The sequence below is a fragment of the Aspergillus sclerotioniger genome (assembly GCF_003184525.1).
Source record: "Aspergillus sclerotioniger CBS 115572 chromosome Unknown BO94scaffold_3, whole genome shotgun sequence".
Taxonomy (NCBI): domain Eukaryota; kingdom Fungi; phylum Ascomycota; class Eurotiomycetes; order Eurotiales; family Aspergillaceae; genus Aspergillus; species Aspergillus sclerotioniger.
The window spans coordinates 1,244,881-1,263,793 of NW_020290993.1; the positions used below are offsets into that span (position 1 = coordinate 1,244,881).

Below are 18,913 nucleotides of genomic sequence, written 5' to 3' on the forward strand. Positions count from 1 at the left end.
CAATTCTTCAACCATTTCAGCATCTTCAGCTGCCAAAAATAAGGGCGCTTGGAGAACGAGGAGATGAAACATGTATAGGAGAGGTAGACATCCAGCCATCAAAGCCTAATAGCCGCCCAGCGGGATTGCGCGCCGCTCATTTGCTGTCTCCTGCAGCTCGTGAGGATGCAGAATCCTTCAATCTGACGGCATGCAGGAGGGTCCCCTCGGCGCTTAGCAGAGGTCGATGCAACCTGCAGCGCGAATGACAGCTGGAGGTTGAACAAAGCACTCGGTTTGTGTAACATGTCAGGGTCTTCGTCGGCTCGCCTATTGGTATGTTCGGGAACACTAATTGTCATCGTTCGGAGGGTCGGATGTTTGATTGGAAGAGGGAGTGTCGATGAGATTATGACTGCAGGAATCCTGGTTGACAGCCTATTGCGTTCTTTTTCTTGCAGTTCTAGAACCAGGGACCTGCAGCAGTCACGGAGGGAATGTGGGAGGATACGAGGAGGGAAGAAAAGCCGACAGGTATTTCTTTAGTATTCCATATTTGGGGAGAATTCAATACCTGAAAGAAAACAGGATTGAAGCATGTATCTTATTGAAAGAATTTTATTCTTTTAGGTGCTTTCTAATGGCAATGGCATTGCTCATTACTATTGCATCTATCATTCTTGTTCCTGCATGGTTCCAGTTGAGTGTTCTGTAACCCCCATGACATCTTCAGTAGATGAAATGCTCTGCTGCCACATCCTCACAAATTCCAGGTCAATAAGTGGAGCCGTTATCCCCAAGGCAGCCCCAAACCACAGCCCAGCGCGGATTCCCGTGGCCTCACTATTCGTACTATTCGCAATCTGGACCTCGATAGTGCCATCAAACCCCAACCCCAAGCTATTCCCATAGAGGTTAAGGGTCCCTATCAGACTGCTCGCAATACCTTGCTCTCGCTTTCCAACACTGTTACTGGCAATAATTTGTGCAGCGACATAGACGAAATCGGGACAGAGACTGCCAATGACGGTCGCAGGGAAGACCTGCGCCCAGTAGATCTGCTGTTCTGGCATGGTCGCTAACAGGACACATGCGACGATCGACGTGAGGCATCCAAGGCTCAGGATATACTGTGCCTCCAGAACAGTAATTAACCATGCAGCAAGCGTAACAGCTATCGAAGCGCCAATTCCGTAAGGGATCCAGCCGATTGCAACATGCAAGACAGTCCAACCTCGAATGAGCTGTTGCCAGGCGACCATGTACCAAAGCGAAATCCCAACGGACATGTAGATAAAAAGAACGACGAAAATGAGGGCGTTGAAGCTGGGTGCTATGAAAACGGCCAGAGGCATGATGGGCTCATCTGCAAATCTGCTCTCCCAGATGAAACCCCTATCATCAGCAGTACTGATAGGATCAGGATCACTATGATATATGGGGTCTGCCATCCACCGGAAGGAGCTTGACTATGATCGAGTCAGTCAGAATAAAGAAGACATAGAAAGGTAGACCTACTTCCAGGCTATGTTGAACAATAAGAGCCCACTAAGGCCGAGAAAAGCCCCAATTAGGTCAGCCTTGCCACCTTTATCCACTGGTTCTTCGTGAGGCAGAACGAAGAACAAGCCCGCCAACACTGGGACTCCGAGGCACGCGCTAGAGAGTCAGCATTTTCAAGATAGCCGTCAGTTCAGGATAGCCTTACATGAGAATAAAATGCCATTTCCACTCCGCGTATTGAAGAAAGGCCCCAACCAGCAATGCGCCGACCAGTGCACCCACTGGCGGTGTAGCTGTAAAGATGGCCAATGTGATATTGCGAGCCTTTCCAGGAGGGACCATAATGGTGAGGGTAGCAACGGCATTGGGCATGATAATGCCACCTCCTATTCCAGTGAGAGCGCGAGCCGCCACGAATGAAACGTAGGTGTTGCAGAAAGCGTTGCACAGAGAGAAGATTGTAATGGTAAAAGAGCCAAGTAGTAGTAATCTTTGGTGACCGTAGATTGCTCCAAGACGACCGGTAATGAGGACGAAGGCACTTTGAGGAAGTCTAGCATGAAACAGTCAGTAGATGCAATGACTGACCAAAATGATCGGACATACGAGTATGCCGCAGCCATCCAGTTTGCTTGTCCTGGTTTGGCTTCATGACCAAGTTTGGCGTTGAATGCGAATCCTCCTGCCACGGTAGAAAACATAGACAGAAACTACCAAATGTTAGATGCCAGTGCATAGACACTGCGGAACTTAACGATTTGCCTGTATAAAATTACATATCAAGATCAGACAGGTGATTGTGTACTGTTTGGCCTGGCTCAGATCAGGGGGTGCAGGCTCGGGAATCCCCAGTCTCTGCTGTTGAGCTTCCGCAGTCACCACCCGGCTGACAACAGATAGAGTATCATCTGTATGACCGTCCCTCATCTTTTACCTGAAGCTGAGTCACCCAGCTCTCGTACCTGGCGGAAGTACCAATCTCTGTCTCGCTCGGCAGTGAACAGGCAGAGTTGGGTTGTAAAAGAGATTGGGACAAGCCATAGGCAGCTGATACATATGAACAGCGCCATGAAGTTTAGCCAGGCCAGCTGCCGTTTTCATCTGGAAGGCGGGGTAACTGCATCGCACTGGTGCTGCTGGATCTAGTCCAGATTGCCGTTCAAATCCATGGGAGATACAGCGATTGAGAAGCCAAGCCGAAACCGGCCTATCGCTTATCGCTGGAGGTGACCGAAAGAAGCTAGAGCGTGCTGATACCCCAGGATTATTCACTGAAAAGACAAGTGTGTTGGCCAAGTGTATAGCTTCGGTTGGAGATATACTCGTTTGAATATTGTTGATACAAAGTCTGGCCATCATCCAGATAGTCCGGTTGGTATGCCGTAGAACTGCCTACCCTCATCCTTCATCTAGAGATTACGGCTGTTTTAGATAGAACACAATCATAACATAAGTTCTATTGATCTATGATGTATTCTATAGCCAATATACGCTAGAAACCATATTCAAACGGGACTCCTGCCTGCCACCCTTAACATCGAGTTCCCAAGCTTCTCACAATACAATCAATGTGCAGAGCTATGATACTTGTCTTGACCATTGGTTATCCCGTCGATTATCACTTCTTCCTCAGCAACATCGAGCCCGTCTAGGGTACTAGAAGTAGCAACAACAACCTCGTCGTTAACCGGTGGAGAGAAGAGTTTGCGGCCTTCAAAGACCCACCCCAAACCCATGGCAATCGCAAAGCATCCCATGACCAACACCGTATAGTTCACATTTACGGCTGTCACTGGATGCGACTGTGGAATCTACTCAGATGATTAGAGGTTTGAATGCACGTGGCAGTTGAAAGAGACGCACGAAGGAAACAATAACCACTAGAACGGAATATCCAACTGCAATTCCGTATATGGGAATGCTCCATGTGCCAAAATTCCACCGATCATTTTCGGGCAGTAGGCGGCCTCGTGTGACAAGGAGGACCAGGCTGGGAAAGCCTGTTCTCATTAACGTTTAGTTCCGGGGATGATGGAATGAGTATTACCGAAGCTGATAATCATGCACGTAGCTTGAGATCCGATGATGGGTTAAATGTGGCGTCAGAGAAGAGGTAACTGCGAGACTGAGCAAAGTTACTTTATAAATCGGCGAATAGTGCTCACATCAGTCCCACGGCGGCAACTAGGAACAAAGGCAGGTTGATAGACCAGAATGGCATATGAGAACCAGGAGACATCTCAATGAGCCTATTTACGGTTAGCGATTACATAGGCGGACTATTGTCCTAGCCAACGCACTTGGAGTTCCATAACAAACCGCCGTCACGAGCGAACGCGTAGCCTTGTCTGCTCATCGTGACTGCGCTTCCGAGTGCTGAGGCGGTATTATTGATAATGACAATCAAACAAAACACGATCGCTGCAGCGTTGCTTCCCGTTGCGCGCCTGATTAGCTCCAGTATAGGGACTCTGGAAAACTGGGCAGTCAACGTGTGATCAAGGACTGGACAGAAGCACTGACCCTGTTGCGGTTTTTGTGATTGCTGCGAGATCGGTGATCGAAAATCCCAACACAATAATCCAGACAACCCCAACAACAAATTGAGAAAAGATGACTATTAGCATAATCCGGGGCAAAGGCTTTTTTGGTTGATGAAGCTCCGCGAGATGTGCAGGACCGTCGAGTCCCATCAAGGTTGAAAAGCTGGTAAACATCCCTAACAGGACGGCGAAGCTATTCGAGCTGTATCTATTGTGGTCTTAAGACATGCAATGATATGGACAGAGAACTCACCCGGTGTCATTGTTAATGTCCACAAAGACAAAGCTTGGGTCGGCCTTGAGTGCCTTGACTAGAAGGGTGGTGGTGAATGCCACGAATCCAAGAGCAGTAGCATAGCCTTTGACAGTCAGCACCATCGTATCAGGATTCAAGATAAACATACATCCTATAAGCTCTAGTGTTGGGATACCCTTGACACCCCAGAGGTTGCAGAGCCAACACAACCCGTTCACTGCCAGATACACCAGAAACAGCTTCCATCTGGACGTGACATCGAACTCCGGGCGGCAGAGGTTAACCAAGCCCAATACCAATGTCGCGACTATTGCGCAACAGCCTGCATGAGTAAAGATTCAACCGAGATATTTCATCCATCCCAGCGGGTAGGCAACCTGACGCCGATATTGATCTGGAACCAAGAAGCAAGCATAGTGATAGGCACCCCCTATCTTCAGTCAGCAAGGCACATGTCAGATCTGATAACTGTAAGGCTTACCAGCTGTTGAGAACCCTGATGCACACTGTGCAAAGGTCAGGATGATACATAAGACCGCAGCACACGATCCGATGCTTTATAACGTTAATAGTTTATCGCGAGACAAGAACTTGTAGGCAACGTACAATCCGTAAAGAATAGCCGGAAGACCCCCTGCCGAAAGCCCGACAAACATGATGAAGGACATGCCTCCGAAGACATTGAGAGTCAGCCATCCCAGGCTGATGGCGCTCCACAACCCAAAAAGTTGTGGGATGGGTTCTTTCCCGGTGTCTGAATGATGAGGCATGGCAGTTTTTTGATAGTCTTGGCTGGCTTTGAACCTGGATGGGAACTACGCATTGTATACACAAAGCCATGGTCTTCTAGTTATCATAATTGTGACCGTAGTATCTGTGGTAGCAATGGTTCGCTTCCCAATTTTGTCAGTCTCCAGTGTGATAGCATCTATAGATAGCATGCTACGCACAAATCAGGTATAGCGGTGATGCTTGTATGAGATTGTCACTGGGAATACTCGCAGACTTTTCTAAAATCGGGTACGATAGCCTAGACAGATGCTTGCCGGTGGTTATCGGTATGCGCTTGGACATTCTGCAGTTGGATCTCGAAGGAAAGACTAGACTTGAGGTTTCAAAGTACAATCTGTTTCAGGTGCATCGAGATACTAAACATGTTGATGTGAGAATCACGTAACCTAGTGGTGCAGACAATCCCAGATTTAGCTAAAATCCCCAGGTTGGCTCGAGAAAAATATATCTAGTAGACCTCTGACCTAGATAATCCTTTCGATCTATATGGAGGAGGATGATTCACCGTCCCCTCTCATCGCTCCGATCCCGTCAGTTATCTGCCTCCGCCGATAACGGGGATGGGGGGAGATTCAGGACCTTTAGAGATCTTACTACCATATCCCATTCTCATTATTTACCCAAATGGCCAAGGATCAAAGAGTATATTTGATTACAATGAGGGTGGTTGAGTGGATTTGGGGGTGATTAGCCAGCCCAGAATCATGCCGAGAGTCTCTTCCCCACGCGGGGTTGAAGGTTTCCTTCTTGCGGCGGTTCGGACCACCCTCCAACATTCTTTCTTTCTACAACCACACCCAGAATGTCGACCAATAACCATAACCAGACCTTTGGCAAAAGATCAAGAAGCGGTTTGTTTTGCCTATCAAGTATCGTTTCGTCGCTGTGTCTCACGCTCGTCCAGGTTGCTGGACTTGTCGCAGACGGCACCAAAAATGTGATGAAAGAAAACCCGCCTGCTGGAACTGTCGCTTGCATGGGGTGAAATGCGGAGGTTATGGCATCGCTCTCGGGGACTTTACTGCCTACAGCGGCCGTAAAGGTCAGATGGTGTCACGGTTAAGGAGGAATGGTCCCGGTGGTGACTCTGGCGATAGCAATACACGCAACCAGCCGAGAAGGCAACCACAGCCTCGGATCAACTCGGACGATATGGGAATAATGACTCATGTTGCAAATGAGGTGCTTCTCCAACCAATATCCCCTTCCCAGACTTCAGAATCGGCCTCTCCAAGGCAGCCGGTCCCATCATTCGACTGCAACTCCCCCAATCCGTCACCACATCCTGACACAGCACCATACCCTGCAATTATCCCAGAGACCATTCAGTCATGGGCCGAGGGAGACAATCAGATTGTCGAGAATAATCAAGAAGAACTTAGTCCACAGATGGCCATGTTCATCGATGAGCCGGCACCACAAGCACCACCGAGGGACCCTTTCGACCAGCACCTTTATTGCCATTGTAAAGTCGTCCCATAAGCTTAAGGATAGATCAGTGGTTGACATATTGACAATGCGAGTGGCAGATATGAATATATTGGCATTGCGACTGTATCCGGTCAAGTCAGATCAAAACCCATATCGAGTGGTATACGGAACACTTGCGACCGAATCCAAGCCGCTGCTCAAGGCGATCCTCTTCGCCTCTGCCTTGCATCTTTCGAAACTTGGACAGCTACCCAACTTTGCCATTAAGCCCTATCGAATGGCAATGAGAGACTCCTTTCGCGATGCCCTGACGCGAGAAGACGAGTCTTGGGCTCTCGGTGCGACGGTCCTACTTTCAGTCATTTTCGATGTAAGAGTAGCCATTATGTGCTGCCTTGATGGTTGGCTGATCTGAATAGGTTATCGGGACTGGGTTGGATGCATGGAGCTCCAAACTGATCGGCTGCCGTCGGCTGCTCGAGCGGGCCTTTCTCAGGTCCAACGGCCAAGTGCATGCCGGACTACGATGCGTATTGCTGCAATATAATTGGGCTGTGACAATGGGTAGGACGCTCGTCAAAGGCTTCTTCCCTCCTGCTGTATTCGAAGAACTTAAATGCATCGACGGGGGTAAGGCAACTCACCATTCACATATGGCGGTGATCACATGCTGATATACCCGCAAAGCATCCTCGGCTCTCGATCGAGTTGTTGACGATATCCAAATGGCCAGTCATCAATCACACTGGTGGGACAACCTCCCGGATTACCGTATGCATTTGTTCTTGAGAGAAGCGACCGAGTATTCCATTACAGTCGACCGCCTCCGAGTGACACCAGACAGTATGGACGAGCTACTCGAACTAATGCCCCACGTCACTGATCTCATTATCAAAATCCAAAACTGGCAGCCGGATGTGTCAGCCGTCGACCCAGAGTATACAGATTCCATTCAACATTTCATTGAGGTTTGGAGACAAGGGATGCTATGCTATGCTTACAGTGATATATACGGTCTGGCCTCTAGCCACTACCACATCCAGGCATGCGTAGAGGCATCCATAGAGCCTTTTAGGAAGTTGACCTGGTTCCAGGCCTGTCTTTTTCCAGTGTTCATGATCGCGGTTCATTGCCAGACTGATGAATCTCGGACGTGTTTCGAAACCGGCTTGACTAGAATGCATACCTCGTTAGCATTTCAAGGTCCGTTATCAATTACTTTGACTCTAAAGAGAGTGTGGGAGTACTTGGACAATGATCAAACGGGGGAAGCGAGATGGAGAGATATTATCAGAAATCTGGGCATGGAATTGAACATATTGCTGTAAATGGCTTTTATCTTCATGAATAGATGAATCATACAAGAAATCTATTTGGAGCTGTACTTTATCATACTTGTACAAAAATCTAGAGAATATTCAGATATCAGTCACCGTATGATCGATGAATAGGCTATCACAACCCAAACGGGGAACCCCACCCGATCTCTACAATATCAGATCATAACAGTAGCCATTACCCTTATTTCTCATACCATCTAGCAAAAAAACCTAATTAATACATACCATTCTTCTCTTCTCATCCATCGCCCACCCCACCCCCACTCTACCCATTACAATCCACCCATCTAACCCAATAACAACAACAATGAACCCTCCATTCCCCATCCCCAAACAACGCTTCTACTCCAACAAAACCCCCACATCTCCATCCCCAACCAGAACCACAAAAACAAGAAAAAGAATCGTTGCATTATGGATTACCTTATGGGTTATGATCCCCTTTATTCCTCCTGCGATTGAAACTCGAAGATTGAGGTAAGACGTTATTTGGATTAGGTTAGTATAAATAGTTAATTGTGGTTTTGGTAGTAGTGCTCATACATGTTCAGATCGATCTACTGGGTTGCTGGTTGTGGAAGTGGAATGAAAATGGATGATGGAGGTCGTGGAGATTTGGAAGGGGGTTTGTTGGTTTTATATTACTGTATTAGTTAGGTTTATATATACCCGAGCCTGGAATGGTTATATTTATTGGATTCGGGGGTTTGGAATATGGTTTCGTCTTGTAGGTATGGTTTGTTTTAGTGTGTGTGTGGGGGGGGGGGGGGAGTTAGCTGTTGTTGTTTTGGAGGTAAGGATTTGGGTTGATTTGAGTAGGGTAGGGTCTTAGTAGTTGGTTTCTGTGTATTATGTTTAAATATTGATTATTTTAGTATTTATACTTTCTAAATGTAATGAATATCGCGCACCAATATCGATACGTGATATCTACAGCGCTATATCTGTTGTATAAGAGTCATGATTACTATGCCTTTGTTTTATCATTGGTTTTTAAATCCGACAGAACAATCTGTCCCCAGGGATATCATTCCAGGAACTAGATGAGATCAACAGGAATATATTTGGACCAATCACCCTTTACCTTCAGAAAGTCCAGGGGCTCCATATGTTCCACAGATCCGCCATAAGGACGGCTGATAGAGTAGCCAAGGAACCGCTGGACCTCGGTTGGGTATTTCTCTACAACCTCCCACGGGATCGCAAGGTATTGGTTCTCTTCCTGACGACGGAAGCCAGCTGTGGCAATGGCGCTGAGGAGGATGCTCGTCTGGGTGGAGCTAGTGTTGGCAGTCTGGCCGAAGTAGGTAGATCCTAGCCTGTAGTAACCATTTAGTTAGTTGTGGTTTAGATGAGTGATAGAGGTAGACCCACCAGAGCAAAGCATCGCCTTTACGCAGTTCGACGAGATATTCTTCCTTCTTGGTCGGATCACGCAGATCCGTCCAGTTGTTAGAGCCAATCACCACCCTGATGGCTCCGGTCTTGGTTGTGATGTCGGTCGCTGCGTATGCGATACCAAAGTCTGCTTCGCGCTTGGCAGGGTGCGTGATGTGGTGGCATTCATCATGCCGACGAAGACCCCAGGCAGCGGATCCGGGCTGCGCGGTGATGATGGAGGTTTGGGAGACTTGAGGGTCGGAGGTCGACACCGTTCTTTCGTTTTCGTAGTAGATAATGCATGTATCAGTGAGGATTCGCTTCGTGAGGTCGATATACAGAGGGTTCATCAGAAGGCTCGTGGCAAAAGTCGTGCTCTTGCCAGCAAGGGCGAAGGTTTGGCCTCCTGGGACTGTGCCGACCTCGTCAATCACTGAGTCGATGGTCTGCTGTGTAGCAGCATCTTCGATGACCACGACGCCGTCGGCCTTGAGGTATTGATGAATCTCGTGGGGATTGGCGACGGCAGAGAATCGCTTCACGGTGGCAGGCATTTTGAGGCGGGTTTGGGCTAGGAGGGGAGGCAAAATTGGAATCTGATGAGATTGATGTCAGAACTGGGGGTTCGTCCTTGGATATTGAAGCTGGCTTGTTGTTTAACGAATAGTTCGACGAAGCCGACGACACTTATAGCGACATTGCATCGAACGTCGGGTATATTGAGTGACTAGTCGCACGTATTCCATTGCAACTTCTGAAGAGACTGCAGTACCCCTCGAATGCCTTGGTTTGGGGGACGATAACCGAGGCGCAATGCCTCCATCTTGTCTTGAAGGGGATTCGTATCGATAGGCGATAAACGAGTGTTGCTTGCCGTTATCGGGAACCTCCTTATCGAGTGACCCGATAGTGTATTGTTACCCGTTTGGGAAGCGATTGGCCACCATGCCATCCAACTTTCTGAGAATCGAGGTGGCACCAACACATTCAAGATCTTGGTCAAGAGCTCAGCATATATGAAATTGATTGACTCGCCAGAGAGAAGCAGCTACACGGCCAGTGAACCAACAACCTTACCCCGCACAGAAACTCAACACTACTACCCACCACCAAAATGCCTAATCCACCACACCAGGCGAACAACCCCCAGGTTGTCGAGTTGGACGCCTCAGCCCCAATCAAAGAAATTGCCAACGTTATCCGGCGCGATGGTGGAATCATCATCAAGAACTTTCTGAGTCCCGAGGTCATCGACCAGATTCATGCCGAGGCCCAGCCCTACTGGGGCAAACTGGGTACTTACGTGGGCAAGCTGTTTGATGCCGCTGATCCTCCGCTCAGGTGAGTCTATTGTATGATGATTGGTATCTTTCGGTGTTATTGACATTTGAATATAGTGGCTTCGCAGGCAAATCACCCACCTTTGCTCATAAAGCAATCAACCACCCGACGTTCCGAGAGACGGCCAAAGCTCTTCTGAGAGAAGAATCGTGAGTCCGTCTTGCTCTTTACCTCGTGCTATATACTGACGGCAATATAGCAATGTTTACCGGGATGGAAAGAGGTACACTTGCGTGTCTAATCCCGTTCTGGCCGTGTCCGAAGCCTTCAACCGCGGTTCTCCCTCGACAGCCCAGCAGCTCCACCGCGATGACATGGCACAGCACTTTGATCACCTTGAGGGTAGTGGGGAAAGCTCTTTGCTGGGTCTTCTTGTTGCTGGCGTCGTAAGTGTGCAGCCGAAACGTCACCTAGCTTGGGGGCGAAAACTGGTGATTTGATTGCTAATACAAAGACTAGGACACCACCTTTGAAAATGGAGCGACGCAGGTCATTGTCGGCTCCCACAAGTGGCCAGAGGCAGCTATTCGTGGACCTGCCGACCGTTCACTCTGCTCAACCTGCGAGATGAACAAGGGCGATGCTGTGTTCATTATCGGAAGCATCTGGCACGGTGCTGGAGAGAATAAGACAAACCCTCCAGAGCGGAGGATTATCTATTCCTGTCATATGACTCGAGGTTCACTTCGCTCGGATGAGAACCAGATGCTAGGTGTTGACATGGATGTCGCCAAAACGTACGAACCTGAGGTGCAGTCTTTGCTAGGGTATTCGGTCAGCCATCCAAACTGCGGTCATGTTGACATGAAAGACCCCATCACCCTGCTTGGCAGCACTGAGGATCCGTTTGGGTATGGCAGCTTCAAGGGCCAGGAGGTTTCTCCGTCACAGATCATCGTGCCTTAGGAACCGGGGAATCAGCCTATAGGTGGATATTGTATCTAACGAAATGAGATATGCGATGAGTGAAAAGCCACTATGGACCGCTTCTTTGATTCTGGAGCCGATCACCACTCAAAAGTAGAGCGAAGAGATGCCACGGGATCAATACCTTGATCGTGACTGGGTCGTAGTCCTTGTATCCAACCCACCTTGAACCATGGCCACGAATGTCCAAGACGGAGCTTGATTGTACAAGTCTTGGCCAGACGGGGTCAGCAGTGCAATCTTCCTCGGGCGCTTTCATCCAGCACATGCTCTACTCGCCACCCAAGTCCTGATCCAGTGAACAACAACTCAAACATTTTCGAATATCCTGTGGATGGCCGTTCTGGGGTCTCCATATGACATTGTATAAATGAAACATGCAAAATGCCGAGTCGGCAGCGGGGTCATATCCCAAAGGTCATGGGATAAACCAGACCCTCTATCCAGTGCAGCTCTCCACCAGGGGACTAGGGCTGTAGACAACTCTTCCTTCGCCAAGACAACGGGCCTTGCTCCGTACGTAGGCAGGCTTGCGCCTAGACCACGAGCCAAAACCACAGGATCTTGTGCGATTCGATGGCGGATGAATTCTCAGCCGTGGATCGCAGATCTTCGCGAGTACCCAGAAAACAGGCGAATCACTCGCTCCTGGATAGTAATGACACGCGGCACCTGTGCTTGTTGGGTTGTTTGGGGTTTTCCTAGCCAGTCTTGGCGGGCGAGCTTCATCGCAACGTCCCCGCGGCCGTTGGTCTTGGCCCGGCGGAGGGATTCGTCATCCTCCCTGCCGACGAGTAGATGCATCGCTTGGGCACACTTCTCGCCAATCTCGCCGGTAACATTGGAGAGAACAGGCAGGGATCAGTACAGTCTCGTCGTTATTCCATCCACTGCTGACGACATTTACTAGTACCTTGGAGGTTGGAATCGCTTCGACAAGGGAGCATCCTCCGTGCGATGGCAAACTTGTCCGCACCAAGATGGGTATAGACTGCGTCATGAAGCGGCAACACATTCCTTGAGACCGGTGCTCATGATGGAGGAAGCAGCATATAAAGAGCGCTTCATCCGACGCCATCTGAGTAGGCATCCAGCAGCTGTCCATCTCACTCAACTTCACTTCTGCAAATATCGTTGTTTCCGCTCTAGGTCTCTTGGAACCATCTCTTAAGCTTCATTGAAGATGCATCTCCAAAGTGTTGCCAATTTGGCCATCGTTGGATGCGCGGTTCTTGCGACCGCTCATCCTGGCCACCAGGAGAAGCGCGCCAACTCTGACCTCCTGGAGTTCAAGGCCAACATGCGTCGCGGCTTGGAGAAGTGCGCCGACAAATTCGAGCGTAGTGGCCTCAATGCTCGCGCTGAAGCTCGCCGGAGAGCCTTGGTGGACCTTCACCGGAGGCGTCTCTCTGCGCGGAGTACTGAATCTGTCCTCAACACATCCCACCTTGTGACTGGATCCGATATCACCCCCGGCTCTTCCGTCAGCGAGATATTCGGCAATACCAGCACCTGCATCCTTAACCCAGAGGGTGAGACTGGTCCCTACTATGTCCCGGGCGAGTACATCCGCTCGAGCCTCGGTGAAGGCCAGTCGGGTGTGCCCGTCGTGATTGAGGGCCAGTTTGTCGATGTCGAGACATGCGAACCAATCCCCGAGCTGTACTGGGACATCTGGAATTGCAATGCCACCGGTGTCTACTCCGGTCTCGTCGCCAATGGAAACGGAAACACCGATGACACTTCTAACATGAACACCACCTTCCTGCGTGGTGTGCAGAAGACTGACTCGGATGGTGTGGTCACCTTCGAGACCCTCTTTCCGGGCCACTATTCCGGCCGCACAACCCATCATCACTTGGTCGCCCATCTGGATGTGACTGTGCTTGAAAACAACACCATTACTGGAGGCACCGTCGCACACATTGGTCAGCTCTTCTGGGACCAGAATCTCATCGACGACGTGGAGGCAACTTACCCATACAACACCAATACCGTCACCCTCACCACCAACGCAGAGGACCGTGTCTTCTCCGATGAGACTGAAAATTCCGATTCGGATCCTGTTCTGAACTATGTCTATCTCGGAGACGACTTGGATGATGGCCTCTTCGGATGGGTGACTGTTGCTGTTAATGTTTCTGCCACCTATGACCCCAACTACAGCTTCATCTATACCTCCAGCGGTGGTGTTGCAGTGGATGACAGCTCGTCCACTCCTGGAGGTGGTCAGTCAAGTGGAGGTCAGCCCGGTGGTAGTCAGCCTAGCGGTAGCCAGCCCACTGGTGGCCCGGCTTAAGTTTCGAGGATTGTCTGTTAGAGCACCTCATCAGGGGACAGAGTGGACAGGTCAGACAGGTCAGACAGGCCGGTTCCATGGAGAGTGTGAGGGGTAGTCGTATATCGCGTTTTGAACTTCAATGTTGGTAGCACTCGTTTGAAATTGATTTGATTCCTGGTAATCGCGATTCAAAGTTCTGGTCATCGATTGTATCGGGTCAGTAGTTGTTGATCGATAGAGCATTGCACTAGCAGAGGGTAAGTCAATCAAGTCCACGATTATAGTAAGCCTGCGCCGCTATAAAGAGCCATCCCGCCTTCGCAAGTACTAGGGCATTAGTCGTTCAGCAACAGACTCAGGAGCGGCATAGGTATCCTTTGGGAGTCTGTTTTGTATACATCAGGTCACATGACGCTGACCTCCAAACCAACGGATCTCAATCATCAAAGCCGCGAAGACATCAATGGGCGTACAAGCTGCAGAGTCAGTTCATCATCTGTCAAAGCTCTCAATTCCCATCTTTCATCAAAATAACAAAGCAATCAAGTGCCAACATGCCTCGAACCAGTGAGTAACGAGCGTACTCCATCCCCGATAGCTCAAAACACATCGAACCCCCTAGGTAAGGACCAGGATGCCGGACATCGGAACTGGAAGTGGACACCACCCACCCGAACCCGTGACATCACATGCCCACCTTCACACTCAACCAATCACACTCAAGGCGGTCATGGATGGCCACTTCCCCCACGCGACAAAAATTGGCGGGGAAAAAGAGGCATTTCTGCGGCAAGCCATCATTGGAATCAATTGATTTATGCTGATTCCTCGCATTTTCAGACCCCAATCGGTTATATCTCGTTGTACTAAGGTTCATTATTCGGGATTTGCAATGCCTCTTTCCAAGTTGCAGGGCGTGAAGCTCCCCGCTTCGGCGGACTTTCATGGTGCGTTTTGATGATGTCTTTTCCAATGGTGGAGGTGGGGAGGGGAATGGGTGGCAGTTGATATGTACTGTGTATGGTTATGGCTAATGGAGTGGAGTTAAGTGCATCTTCGTGATGGTGATATGATGGAGCTTGTGACTCCGACTATTAGACAGGGTGGTGTGAATACGGTTTATGTTATGGTAAATTCGACTCTATACTACCCTTTTGTACTGATGCTTTGCTGGGATGAAATAGTAACTTGGATGTTATCAATTAGCCGAACTTGGTCCCCCCGGTGACTACTGTTGACCGGGCGCTTGAGTACAAGCAGCGCCTGCAGGCCATCGAGCCTAATGTGAACTTTCTCATGTCTCTGTATCTCCATGAGACCGTGACCCCGGAGACGATCATTGAAGCCAAGAAGCGTGGCGTCACTGGTGTCAAGAGTTACCCTGCCGGTGTGACTACCAACTCTTCTTCGGGCGTGATCGACTACACCCAGTTCTACCCCGTCTTCGCTGAGATGGAGCGTCAGGATATGATCCTCAACCTGCATGGCGAAGTCCCATCCACGGGCGATGTGACGGTCCTGACGGCGGAGGAGCGCTTCCTTCCCACCCTGCTGCAGCTGCACGAGCGTTTCCCTAAGCTGAGGATCATTCTCGAGCACTGCACAACCGCTGCGGCAGTGGAGGCTGTGAAGAAGTGCGGCCCTACTGTGTCTGGAACAAGTGAGGATTTCCCCGTTGTTGGAAGATTGCTTAATAACAATTCTCTCAGTCACGGCCCACCACCTGTCGATCATCATCGATTCATGGGCTGGAGATCCGTTCTGCTTCTGCAAGCCTGTGGCCAAGACACCTGCGGATCGTGATGCCCTTCTGCGGGCAGCAGCCTCCGGCAACCCCAAGTTCTTCTTCGGCTCCGACAGCGCTCCCCACCCCGCTGTTTCCAAGAGAGGAGGCGACAAGATCGCCGCTGGTGTGTTCACTCAGCCCCACACCACTCAGTTGGTCATCGACGCTTTCGAGCAGGCTTGTCAGAACGGCGTCCTGAAGGAGGAAGACATCACCCCCGAGATCATTGAGGGCTTCATGAGCAAGTTTGGCCGCAAGTTCTATGGCATCGGCGAAGAGCAGAAGGAGTTTATCACCATTGACAGGAAGGATGAGAAGATCCCGAACATCCTGAAGTCGGACAAGGTGGATGTGGTTCCATTCAGACGGGACCAGCAGACGTGGAGCGTGTCGTGGTCTGCATGAACTTGATCGACTGCGCGAAATAGAATCGACAAGGAATTCTCTAAGTTTCCGTGGTTCACCTCTCTAGGCCGACTTTTGATCCTCTTGCGTAAGCATTCCTGTGACAGCCTCAAGGGCCTGTGCTTCTGTAATGTCGATCTTACGGCCCGCAACAACTGTATTGCCATCGCTACCGACCGCCAGCTGACCGGCCCGCTCGAGATGCAGCCTGACCCTGCTCTCAATGTATTCTTGTCTCGCATCGGCTTTCGACTCCGTCTCCATTTTCTCTCCGGACTGTGGTAGAGTAGCCAACTTGGGTCGAAGTTCCTTCAGCAGCGCATGTAGTGCAGGAAGCTGGGACAAAATAAACGTAGTGTTTGTTGTGATTGGCGTGTGTTGGGTATTCGATCCGGCAGTAACGCCAACGCGTAGCTGTTGAGCAGGTAGGCTGGAAGTCAAGAATGACAAATCCAAGTCCTTTTGGCCGTTGGGCGTGACTTCATTCTCCTGCTTTGCGGCCTGTGTCTTTGTTATAATCGAGCGTAGCTGATCAATAGCAGCCTCATTACGTGCGCTCTCTTGCTTCAACGCCCGGTTCAGTTTCTTGGTTTCATGTAGCTTCTTCCGTTGCGCGGTGATTGTCTCTTGGGTAGGGGCATCGGGCGGAGGAGCTATGTTGAGATTCTAGCGACAGAAACAGGTCAGTAAGACGCAGAGCATAGTTACACCATTCTAGAGCACCGTACCTCATAATGCTTCAATCGAATCCACCCCATCAGATCATCTGGGATCTTGAACGTATTGCGCAGCACGAAAAGCTCAAACTTATCGAAAGTCTTGTCTACCGTCGCCTCGAGAAGCGTTTCTAGCTGATGCAGCCCATTTTCAATCTCCAGTTGTGCCTCCGGGTAAACAACATTCCCGTCTTCATCGGTGTCGGGTATAGTCGAGCCATTGTTCGCATGAGAAAAGCCCAATCGTTCGGGAGGAGTAGACAGCAGTCCGGTCTCTAGACTAGAGATGGCCTGGTAGATTAGGTTGTTGATCGAGTTGATAATGTCGTCGATGAGAGACTGCGACCAGTCAGCCTGTTGTATTCGAGTGCCAGTGCGCAAGGGGCCATACTGACCAGGGGCGTGTAGCTGAAGTGCTCTGTGAGCAGGGAAGTAGTCGCGTCACTCATATTGATGTGGTCTTGTCAGGGTTCATCTCCACGCTCGCGGATGATGGTTGGATGATGTTTTGTACCTCGGAGGTGGACGCGTTTGCGCGAATGCGGGATAAAATAGCTGGGTTGGCCGGCACGCGAGGGGAACCAACCGTTGGAGCCAAGACCTTGTACCTTGAGGACGCCGACGTCGCTGTCAACACCGACAGGATTCTGAACGAGCGTGATGATATCAATTCCATCCTATGGCACGGCCTGATTTTGGACTAACATGTTCTTTGCGTGTTGATCTGATGATGAGGATGTGTTGTTGTGATTGTTAAACTTTGCTTTATAATGTATCAAACAATGCCGTCATATAACAAGATCCGATATGGTGTAGTGGCTAACATCGCCGTCTCTCACACGGCAGCCGGGGGTTCGATTCCCCCTATCGGAGTTAATTTTCTCTTTTTGTTTTTTTCAAGCTGCTCTGTCGCAACTCAGCCAGCCTTGCTGATGATCTCTTTTTGGCATGCCTTGTCGCAGTCTTACTTTTCTATTTCGGTATCACCGTCGTCTTGTCGTCATTCACACTCTCCCTCTGACTCATCGTCACTTTAGCTTTGTGTTTACTCCAATATGAGTCATCTTACCGTCGCAGGAGTGGGCTCAGCCTTGGCCATTTGACTCACTGTCCAGTCTCTGCGACAACAAGACATCGTCAGTTGGATATGGCGGTGCAGTGGATCTGTCAGACATCCTGCAATGCGCTTTTCTTGTAGTCATCACAGGGGAATACCACCTAAGTTGTATCCAAAATGGTTACAAGTGAATGATCAGTAGTAGGCAATGCAGTGGTCCAGAGTGTCTCTTGAGAGTAATATATAACCTCCTGGAAAGATGCTCTGGAGCATCTGTTGCAGACATCTCAATATCCTCTCCAGACTGAGTACATAAAAAAGCGACTTTCCTCGACATTATGGCTTCAGACCTACCAGAGACACAGCAGGGACAACACGATGTCCCGGAGCAAGGCAAGGAGCGTACCCCGACTCCTCAGCCAGAAGCTCGAACAAGATCCCCTACGCTCACCCCAGAAACGGATTATACTCCCTTCAGATCGACCAGATCAAAGCCGGAGCCTGTGGAAAATAGACTCCGTCCTGCAGCAGGTAATTCGCCAAGGCTCACTTACTAGCGTGTTGCTAATTCAGACTAAGACATCATCAATCGAATCATCTGGGACGATGCATTTGATCCTGCCAATTATATTATTGGCTATGAAGATCGATTCGAAGGACGACTGGAGGCTGGCTTCAACTCATGGAAGAAAGAGACAACCGACGAGGAGTTCATTCCTCAGCATCGCATTCTCTACATCAAACGCAGTTCGGATGGAGAGATTGTATGGGATCGGAGACGGAGAATCGACAAGATATTCCTCAGTGGAAACTCTGCGTTCGACTATCTTGCTTTTCTTAGTTGAATACGACATTCAATATCTGGCTCTGTTATGGTGCACTGTCAAGATCATTCCATGTTTGAGTCCCGGCTGATTTGCGACCGATGACGCACAGTAGACAATGTAGTTGCCTTTTATATACCCATGAAAACCCTTGTTCGAGACTGCTTAGCTCCTGCTATACTTGGACATGGTCGAGTAAGTCAAGTGAGCTACAAATACAGGAAGTGCTCATAATGTTTGCTCCTCATCAAAGTCCCTTTCCTTTCACCTTTCGACAACCATCAGGCCGACTATCCCAGGACACCTAAGACAACCCATACAATCGCATATTACTCGCAGCCAAAACTGGTCT

At 49.6% G+C, this 18,913-nt stretch overlaps 10 protein-coding genes and 1 non-coding gene across 11 annotated transcripts; 7 read left to right on the forward strand and 4 right to left on the reverse strand.

Moving 5' to 3' along the window:
• Positions 1–616: 616 nt before the first annotated feature.
• On the reverse strand, positions 617–2,409 carry BO94DRAFT_562961 (MFS general substrate transporter; the record flags this gene model as incomplete). Its single annotated transcript, XM_025614323.1, has 7 exons — positions 617–665; positions 736–1,358; positions 1,391–1,448; positions 1,498–1,638; positions 1,688–2,035; positions 2,089–2,192; positions 2,245–2,409. 7 exons carry the CDS (start codon positions 2,407–2,409, stop codon positions 617–619), a joined length of 1,488 nt encoding a protein of 495 aa, XP_025472085.1.
• Positions 2,410–3,047: 638 nt separating this feature from the next.
• Positions 3,048–4,963, reverse strand: BO94DRAFT_553237 (uncharacterized protein; the record flags this gene model as incomplete). The annotated part of the gene is made up of 10 exons (XM_025613643.1): positions 3,048–3,293; positions 3,346–3,482; positions 3,530–3,534; positions 3,648–3,731; positions 3,783–3,953; positions 4,006–4,233; positions 4,279–4,384; positions 4,430–4,603; positions 4,625–4,711; positions 4,888–4,963. 10 exons carry the CDS (start codon positions 4,961–4,963, stop codon positions 3,048–3,050), a joined length of 1,314 nt encoding a protein of 437 aa, XP_025472086.1.
• A 907-nt stretch (positions 4,964–5,870) lies between these two features.
• On the forward strand, positions 5,871–7,840 carry BO94DRAFT_620788 (Zn(II)2Cys6 transcription factor). Its single transcript, XM_025616954.1, has 5 exons — positions 5,871–5,924; positions 5,978–6,538; positions 6,603–6,874; positions 6,924–7,134; positions 7,192–7,840. Exons 1-5 carry the CDS (start codon positions 5,876–5,878, stop codon positions 7,830–7,832), a joined length of 1,734 nt encoding a protein of 577 aa, XP_025472087.1. The 5' UTR covers positions 5,871–5,875; the 3' UTR covers positions 7,833–7,840.
• Positions 7,841–8,883: 1,043 nt separating this feature from the next.
• BO94DRAFT_606653 (uncharacterized protein) lies at positions 8,884–10,001 on the reverse strand (the record flags this gene model as incomplete). The annotated part of the gene is made up of 2 exons (XM_025616519.1): positions 9,174–10,001; positions 8,884–9,124 (listed from the first exon to the last, which is right to left on the reverse strand). Exons 1-2 carry the CDS (start codon positions 9,776–9,778, stop codon positions 8,884–8,886), a joined length of 846 nt encoding a protein of 281 aa, XP_025472088.1. The 5' UTR covers positions 9,779–10,001.
• A 2-nt stretch (positions 10,002–10,003) lies between these two features.
• On the forward strand, positions 10,004–11,471 carry BO94DRAFT_620790 (phytanoyl-CoA dioxygenase family protein; the record flags this gene model as incomplete). The annotated part of the gene is made up of 4 exons (XM_025616955.1): positions 10,004–10,565; positions 10,622–10,714; positions 10,765–10,951; positions 11,025–11,471. The coding sequence occupies exons 1-4, from the start codon at positions 10,339–10,341 to the stop codon at positions 11,469–11,471; spliced, it is 954 nt and encodes a 317-aa protein (XP_025472089.1). The 5' UTR covers positions 10,004–10,338.
• A 195-nt stretch (positions 11,472–11,666) lies between these two features.
• On the forward strand, positions 11,667–12,538 carry BO94DRAFT_225151 (uncharacterized protein). Its single transcript, XM_025606252.1, has one exon. It carries the CDS (start codon positions 11,863–11,865, stop codon positions 12,400–12,402), a length of 540 nt encoding a protein of 179 aa, XP_025472090.1. The 5' UTR covers positions 11,667–11,862; the 3' UTR covers positions 12,403–12,538.
• A 1-nt stretch (position 12,539) lies between these two features.
• BO94DRAFT_225122 (intradiol ring-cleavage dioxygenase) lies at positions 12,540–13,821 on the forward strand. The gene has a single exon (XM_025606251.1). It carries the CDS (start codon positions 12,676–12,678, stop codon positions 13,789–13,791), a length of 1,116 nt encoding a protein of 371 aa, XP_025472091.1. The 5' UTR covers positions 12,540–12,675; the 3' UTR covers positions 13,792–13,821.
• Positions 13,822–14,665: 844 nt separating this feature from the next.
• BO94DRAFT_456045 (dihydroorotase) lies at positions 14,666–15,964 on the forward strand (the record flags this gene model as incomplete). Its single annotated transcript, XM_025607687.1, has 4 exons — positions 14,666–14,720; positions 14,823–14,902; positions 14,980–15,433; positions 15,459–15,964. 4 exons carry the CDS (start codon positions 14,666–14,668, stop codon positions 15,962–15,964), a joined length of 1,095 nt encoding a protein of 364 aa, XP_025472092.1.
• A 63-nt stretch (positions 15,965–16,027) lies between these two features.
• On the reverse strand, positions 16,028–17,129 carry BO94DRAFT_553242 (MIND complex subunit MTW1; the record flags this gene model as incomplete). The annotated part of the gene is made up of 3 exons (XM_025613644.1): positions 16,028–16,630; positions 16,693–17,019; positions 17,076–17,129. 3 exons carry the CDS (start codon positions 17,127–17,129, stop codon positions 16,028–16,030), a joined length of 984 nt encoding a protein of 327 aa, XP_025472093.1.
• A 352-nt stretch (positions 17,130–17,481) lies between these two features.
• BO94DRAFT_t59 lies at positions 17,482–17,553 on the forward strand. The gene has a single exon. It is a non-coding gene; the product is annotated as a tRNA-Glu (tRNA).
• A 52-nt stretch (positions 17,554–17,605) lies between these two features.
• On the forward strand, positions 17,606–18,660 carry BO94DRAFT_531254 (DUF504 domain-containing protein). The gene is made up of 2 exons (XM_025610856.1): positions 17,606–18,268; positions 18,317–18,660. The coding sequence occupies exons 1-2, from the start codon at positions 18,076–18,078 to the stop codon at positions 18,580–18,582; spliced, it is 459 nt and encodes a 152-aa protein (XP_025472094.1). The 5' UTR covers positions 17,606–18,075; the 3' UTR covers positions 18,583–18,660.
• The last annotated feature ends 253 nt before the right edge of the window (positions 18,661–18,913 follow it).

Excerpts from the sequence above, each read along its gene's own strand:
- BO94DRAFT_620788 (XM_025616954.1), top strand. The coding sequence starts at position 5,876 with ATGTCGACCAATAACCATAACCAGACCTTTGGCAAAAGATCAAGAAGC. Across the intron at positions 5,925-5,977 it reads TGGCAAAAGATCAAGAAGCG|GTTGCTGGACTTGTCGCAGA; the intron begins GTTTGTTTTGCC and ends ACGCTCGTCCAG. Across the intron at positions 7,135-7,191 it reads ACTTAAATGCATCGACGGGG|CATCCTCGGCTCTCGATCGA; the intron begins GTAAGGCAACTC and ends ATACCCGCAAAG.
- BO94DRAFT_225151 (XM_025606252.1), top strand. The coding sequence starts at position 11,863 with ATGAAACATGCAAAATGCCGAGTCGGCAGCGGGGTCATATCCCAAAGG.
- BO94DRAFT_225122 (XM_025606251.1), top strand. The coding sequence starts at position 12,676 with ATGCATCTCCAAAGTGTTGCCAATTTGGCCATCGTTGGATGCGCGGTT.
- BO94DRAFT_531254 (XM_025610856.1), top strand. The coding sequence starts at position 18,076 with ATGGCTTCAGACCTACCAGAGACACAGCAGGGACAACACGATGTCCCG. Across the intron at positions 18,269-18,316 it reads TAGACTCCGTCCTGCAGCAG|ACATCATCAATCGAATCATC; the intron begins GTAATTCGCCAA and ends ATTCAGACTAAG.